This window comes from Eurosta solidaginis, chromosome 2, assembly GCF_040869045.1.
Source record: "Eurosta solidaginis isolate ZX-2024a chromosome 2, ASM4086904v1, whole genome shotgun sequence".
Classification (NCBI taxonomy): domain Eukaryota; kingdom Metazoa; phylum Arthropoda; class Insecta; order Diptera; family Tephritidae; genus Eurosta; species Eurosta solidaginis.
The window spans coordinates 270,690,765-270,697,893 of NC_090320.1; the positions used below are offsets into that span (position 1 = coordinate 270,690,765).

At 37.5% G+C, this 7,129-nt stretch overlaps 1 protein-coding gene across 1 annotated transcript; it reads left to right on the forward strand.

The window, feature by feature from the left end:
- Nucleotides 1-236: 236 nt before the first annotated feature.
- Nucleotides 237-3,646, forward strand: Brd7-9 (Bromodomain containing 7/9). Its single transcript, XM_067770026.1, has 5 exons — nucleotides 237-430; nucleotides 500-1,224; nucleotides 1,375-2,461; nucleotides 2,534-3,157; nucleotides 3,217-3,646. The coding sequence occupies exons 1-5, from the start codon at nucleotides 373-375 to the stop codon at nucleotides 3,477-3,479; spliced, it is 2,757 nt and encodes a 918-aa protein (XP_067626127.1). The 5' UTR covers nucleotides 237-372; the 3' UTR covers nucleotides 3,480-3,646.
- The last annotated feature ends 3,483 nt before the right edge of the window (nucleotides 3,647-7,129 follow it).

Here is a 7,129-nt window from a genome sequence, read left to right on the forward strand (position 1 = left end):
ATCACAACGGACCTTCGTGTTGTCCAAGTGAGCTATTCTTATTAGGGCAGCTACCACGTAACCTATCCTATCCTATCCTACTTCTCATCGGTTTCACCTTGAAACATTTTTATCATGCTTTCAAGCACATGCAATCAACTCATCTGTCAGTACACGATGCTGAATCAAAAATTGTATGTGTTCGAGCCTTAAAAATGAAAAAAACAAAGCATGCTAGGAAAAAATGGAGACAACTGTCAAAAAATTTACAACAAACGTGCGGAAAGCGTCCTAATTTGCTTTATTTAAATGGTGTAATTTAATTTAAAAAGAATTTTTTCATTATTTTTTGACGGATTATAATAGTAAATTCTTAATTTGCCCTCAAGGAATATGGGTTCCTCCAAAAAACATAAGAAACACAAATCTGAACGACGCGAAAAATATGAAGGTAGTGTTTGGCTATTTGGACGAATTATTTTTACATTGATACAATTTTTTTATAATTTTATTTAAACAGAATATAGCAATAATATGGATCCAGCACAATTGCAACGTGGGCTGAAATTGATTTTAAAAGTTGGTTCCAATTCTACACCGGAATATAGCGGTGATTCGACGCTTGCCGGTCCCCCCACCGCTGCCGAAGCAATGATGGCTGCAGCGCCAAGTAGCCCAATGGCAGAAGATGAACCGCAACCACGTCATGAAGATTATCATCATACTGAGAAGCATAAGAAATCTAAGAAGAAGAAGAAAAAGAAGGATCGTGAAAAGAAGCATAAGCATCACAAGGAGAAGCGACATCGTAGTGAACGCCATGAATATAATATGAATAGTAGTAGTACTTGTGATGGACGTCAACCTGTACCGCCAGAATTAATGCATGATGAAAACAGAAAAGAAATACATCAAACTTTTGTGACTGGCGCGGCATCTTCTGCAGCTGCTCACCGCAGTCCCAGATACATTGCGCAACCACCACCTCAACATATGGAAGGTGACTCAAGTCAAGATGGTTTTAGTTTCATGGATGATAATGATTCGCAGCCATTACCGGAGAACATTCTTTTATACGCTGGTATAACAACGGAAAATTCACCATCTTGCCGACCTGTGTCAAAACCTATTGTGCCACTTAAAGATGATGTGCTCATAGACTCACCTGCTTCGTCATCAATGCAGTCTTCCTCACTAGGTGCAAACATTGTTGGAGCGATAAGTCCAACAAAACCGCTACCAGATGTGAGTAACAATGCAAAAGGTCTTATATTCATTGTTTGTGCTATATTAAGCAATTTTATATATGGGTACTACAATACTTAACGGCATGAAATTCGACACTCTAAATTTCTATAAATGTTATATTCCATTATGTTTTATTATCATTCACAGCTCTTAATTCCATCCCCTTCTGCTTCAACCGCAGCATCAACGCCAGGCGGAGCCAGCTCTTTGGCTGCACTAACGCCAAAGCAATTGGAGGCTCCTAAAACACCAAGTTCATCAAGCGAGTCTGGACGTGAGCCGCGTACTTGTGTACTAAAACTTAAACAACAAAAATCTCCTTTGAACAAATTATTAGATCATTTGTTACGCTTCCTCGAAAAGAGGGATCCGCATCAGTTTTTTGCCTGGCCAGTAACCGACGATATTGCACCAGGTTATTCATCGATTATTACCAAACCGATGGACTTCTCAACCATACGTCAAAAGATCGATGACAGCGAATATGTTACTCTAACAGAATTTACTGATGATTTCAAATTGATGTGTGAGAATGCCATACGTTATAATCATGTGGATACTGTGTATCATAAAGCCGCGAAACGCCTTCTACAAGTGGGCTCTAAACATCTATTACCCGAAAATCTTATGCGTAGTCTTAAACCGTTATCCGGTTATATGCGTGATCTCACAGCAAAAGAACTCGGTTTCGATTTACATGGCGATTTTGGTAACTACGATCATCATGCCACTGTAGACTCCGCAGATGAGGGTGCTTCAACAGGTGCAGAAGAACAAACACCCGCACAATTAGAAGAGGAAGAGAAACGACGTGCTTTACGCTTACAAAATCAACCTAAAACTCGGTTTGAACCATACGTTGATGATTTAACATCAGAAGAAATATTAGCACAAGTGCAAGGTGCCGCGCGCGCTGCTAAAAAGCGGCTTTCTGCTAAAGAGAAAGCGCACAAAATGGGTTTCTTGCGCCAAAACAAAGATGGTACTACTTCGCTGAATTTGCTTATTAAAGATGAGAACGAGGGCCCCGAAAGGGTGGTAAGTCTTGGTGAGCTGGTGGGAAAGTTACAATCGGGTACCGGACAATTACAAGGTGCGTGTGAAGATAAAAGAAATGACGCAAAAGTTGTGAAACCACTAAACTATGGTGCATTTGCATCATTTGCGCCCAGCTTTGATTCACGTTTCTCCAACTTGAGTAGGGAAGAAACACAATTGGTAATGCGCACATATGGTGAGTAGGTTAACAGTGCATATAGTGTAGCGTTAACTAATGATTTCATATCTTCCTATCACATCCGCCTAGGGGATGCTACAAGCACTGAATATGCGGAAAGTATTTTACAATTCACCAAAGACTCAAATTATGCTTCAATGCTGGCTAATGGTCTTTTAGATATGCTCACCAATGGTGAACACAGCAAAGCAATGTCCGATCTTTATGATATGCAAGTACAAAATCATGAACATAATGAGGTATTCAAATGTTTCAGTGCAGCTGGTGGTTTTGGTGGCCTTCAATTGAATGTGAATATCGCCTCCGAAACAAGAGAACAAATTGAAGAAGAATATGAAAAGTACAAAAATACACGCATAGATTTTACGCGTTTACGTACACTAAAAGATCTTGGCATTGATGTAGAATTTTTAGATAATATTGAGGCAGAAATGAAAAATTTTGAACTGACACGACGTCTTCAAGAACATTTAAGTAATAATTTAAATTTAATTGAAAAACTACGAGCCACACAACATGAACGATTGTCACAGCCATTACCGCAGCATTTAGCATATGTACCGCAAGCAGGCGCCGAAGAATTGCATTTGGCGCATCAAATTACACAACAATTGAGTGATGTCGCAAAGAAATTGCCGCCATCGGCTGTAGTAGATCCTTATAGTTTGCGCAAAGCAATGGGCATGTCAAATGGTTAGTTATTTGTAACACTTTTTTAAATACGTATCTAATTATTTTTGTTTTTGTTACAGTTGGCCTAGAACCACCGCCGCTCCAAACAGCCAATCAACGTGTACATCTGCCAGAAGTACTTCAACAACCAGTCACAATGCCACCGCAACTGCAATTAACAGGACAAAGTTCTGCTATAAATATTTCAGATGAGGATGCAGCTACTGTTTCGAATGTAACTATGCCGATGGAAATAGATGATGAAGAGTTACGTGAAATTTTAGAGAGCGGTGCGACCGATTTGCATGCCGTTACCAGCGCGGATGAAACGCCCTGGATGTAGGCGCGAAAGGAGAAGTCAGTTTCATTGAATAATCTAAAATTTTTGTCAATATATACTACATTTTTAATGAGTTGTATTTCCATTAATCTTACATATTTACTTATTCTAACTTAAATGAAGGCGAAATCTTTTCGTTCTTATTGAAATAAAGGTTTTTGAGAATGATAGTCACTTGTAACTATGTTCCTTTAAAGGTTAAAAAAAAAAAAAAATAAATGTAAGGCTCGATAACCTCCGAAGAGATCTAAGGCCGAGCTTCTCTTCCAATTTGCGTCGTGCTCCTCTTGATTTTTCCCTACAAATTGGCCGGACGGGACCTACATGTTTTATGCCGACTCCGAACGGCATCTGCAAGGCAGATGAGTTTTCACTGAGCTTTTCATGGTAGAAATACAATCGGAGCGCTTGCCAGACTGCCGAGGGGCGACCCCGCTTAGAAAAATTTTCTTCTAATTGAAAAATCTAATTTCTAAAATTTTGATGTTGCTTTGCCCGGGAGTTGAACCCAGGGCATACGGTGTGATAGGCGGAGCACGCTACCATCACACCACGGTGGCCTTTAAAGGCATTGTAAACTTTACCAAGTAGCGCAACTAACAGCTGATCGCTCAAAATTTGCACACACACACAAACATCACTAATGGCCATATTACGGGAATCTTAGGGAAATTGAAGTTAAATTTTTAAACAGACATAAAATGTTATAATTTTGGAATATATAGCATCTAGGACACCTTAATTGCAGTAAGTGACAGAAAATGTTTGCTTATACTCAAGTATTTAATTATTTTTTCTAAATTGATCTTTAATATTGATGCAATGATTGATTCAATGCAACTCTGGTCTTCCTACTGTTCTTCATTCCACTCCATTCGAGTGCCTATTTTCACGGCCTGCGAGTGCCTTCCACTCTGTTCGCAACATAACCTCGAATTAAGCTGCCAAACTATATAGTGAACAATGTTTAAAGGTTACTAAATAGTAAACAATGGTTACTAATGAAACACTTTTGTCGTATGGATAAAAACAATATCCGTCATTACATTTAAACGTTCATTTAAGTCCATTGTTTACTATATAGTTTGGCAGCTTAAATAGAGGTTATGTTGCGAATAGAGTGGAAGGCAGTGGACTAGGCAGTCGATTGTCATATAATGAAGGAATGGTGTTCGGAGTTGGGGAATATTTTGAATAAGGTGCCACGATTTTCAAACTTTTGTTGATTTGTAAGGGTAAAGGGGTCCTAAAAATCACAGAATTATCATCCGCAGCTCTAGGAAACTCTTAGTTTATGAAATATAAGCTTTTTAATTTCCAAATTTAGTAAAATTTCAACTTAATCCTGCACTTAAAATTCGGGTCGCACATGTCGATAGCGGTATCAAAAGACGCGTTATTGCGTCAAGATTCAGAATCCGAAAGCAGAAACTATATTTCTTATCTCGTTTAAAAGTTATTCGCGGAAAACACGTCGGTACTATTGTCGCTCTTTTCGTTGTTGCAATTAAACAAATGAAGGTGGTGAATAGTGTTGCTATCTTTTTATCTTGGTAGAACATTATAAGGTGGTGGCACGTCGACATAAGTGCAAACAAACATACACTATTAATATATTTTGTTTTGTAATTCTCTGAATAATTTAAAATTAATGTATTTAATTGGAACAAGTGCAGAATACATACATTTGTCAAAAAATAAAAAATCGGACTTTATAGTGATTTTTATGCTGATTCTAACGGTAATTCTGCGTAGAACACTTTTCTGCATAGGCGGCCTTCGGCCGCGCTTATAAAAAATAACCCTGGGCTACGCCATGCTAAGTCCGGGTGTGTGGTATAACCGTGGCTACCTCCACGGTGATGTCCTTCTGCGTAGTACACGCTTCTGCGCAGCACCCCAAATAATATTAGACTACAAATTATTAAAAGTGTTTTACAAAAACAAAATACATTGATAGTGTATGTTTGTTTGCATTTATGACGACGTGCACCACCTTATAATGTTCTACCAAGATAAAAAAATATTGTTGCGGAGCTGGCAACACTATTCACCACCTTCATTTGTTTTCGTTTGTTTAATTGCAGCAACGAAAAACGCGACAATAGTACCGACGTGTTTTCCGCGAATAACTTTTAAACTAGATAAAAAAAATATAGTTTCTGCTTTCGGATTCTGAATCTTGACGCAAATACGCGTCTTTTGATACCGCTATCGACATGTGCGACCCGAATTTAGAGAAAACAATAATTTTAGATTACCTCTTTTTAAATCAGAAGTGGACAAGCAAAATATATTTTATAAGGGCCTGAAATATTTCAATGAACTTCCTAATCACATAAAAAGTAGTAATAGCTTCAATACTTTTAAAAAAAGTTTATTAGAGCATTGTAAAACCCTTCCAATAAGATAACGTTTTTTTTTTTTCTTTTATTTTTTTTTTACATGATATACCGATACTGGAGCGCGAAAAGGGAATGGTAATATTGGTAGCAGCAAAATACAATGCACCCGGCCCTAAGGAAAAGAAAATCAGTCGCCACCTGTAACTCCAGACAGTTCTAACAACTAATTTCGCTGGAATTCGGTATTTTCAGCCTATATTTACTGTTGCTGATCGGAATCACTCGCATTCCGACAGCATTAATATAGCAATAAAATTATATGATGTGTAACCAAAATAAGGTCAAACAAAAGTTGGAGCGGGGGGGATTGGAAACACGTCCTTTTCAACCTCCCATTATATTTTGAGCTGTGCTGATCGGAATCTTCATGCATTCCGTTAGCGTCTTTACTAAACAAAGTTGAGGGGTGATTGGGTACACGATATTTTCAATTTCCAACATCCAAAGACGTGTTTAGCTGTGTTGATCGGAGAACAATACATTCCGATAGCTTAAAATACAAATATAAATGAAAAATATAAGTTCCAAATTTTGTTGCCTTAAGCTGGGAGCACTGGAGGATTGGAAACGCGTCCTTTCCAACCTTCGTTAAATGACTGGCTCCCAGACTCGTCCGTTTGTCACGCCAGTAAATATGCTGATCGGAATCACATGGCATTCCAACAGCATATTCAATAGATATAAATGATATAATAATGAATTGTACTTAGTAGTTTAAGTTTTAGGCCTAAGCAGCCGTAATAATAAATAAATTAAATCAAATTAAAAAAAAAAATGTAATTAAAAAATTGAATTAAAATTTTAAGTGCAGGACTTAAGTTGAAATTTTACTAAATTTGGAAATTAAAAAGCTTATATTTCATAAACTAAGAGTTTCCTAGAGCTGCGGATGATAATTTTATGATTTTTAGGACCCCTTCTACCCCTACAAATCAACATAAGTTTGAAAATCGTGGCACCTTATATAAAATCTAACCCGAAAACTGTGCGAGTGAATGTGCGAATTTTCACCGATCAGCTGTTAGTAGCGCTACTTGGTAAAATTTACAATGTTTAAGTCATTGTGAATCAAACTAAGTGTGCTATATCGTTAGCTTAATGTGAAAATGTGCTAAGTCACTTGTTTTTGAAAAATTGTATTTAATGCAGTTTTAAAACTCAACTAAACCTACAACGATCACAAAAAAAATATATTTTAATTTTTACGTGCTGTGGGCAATGATGTGTAAATGTGCTAAGTCGTCCGCT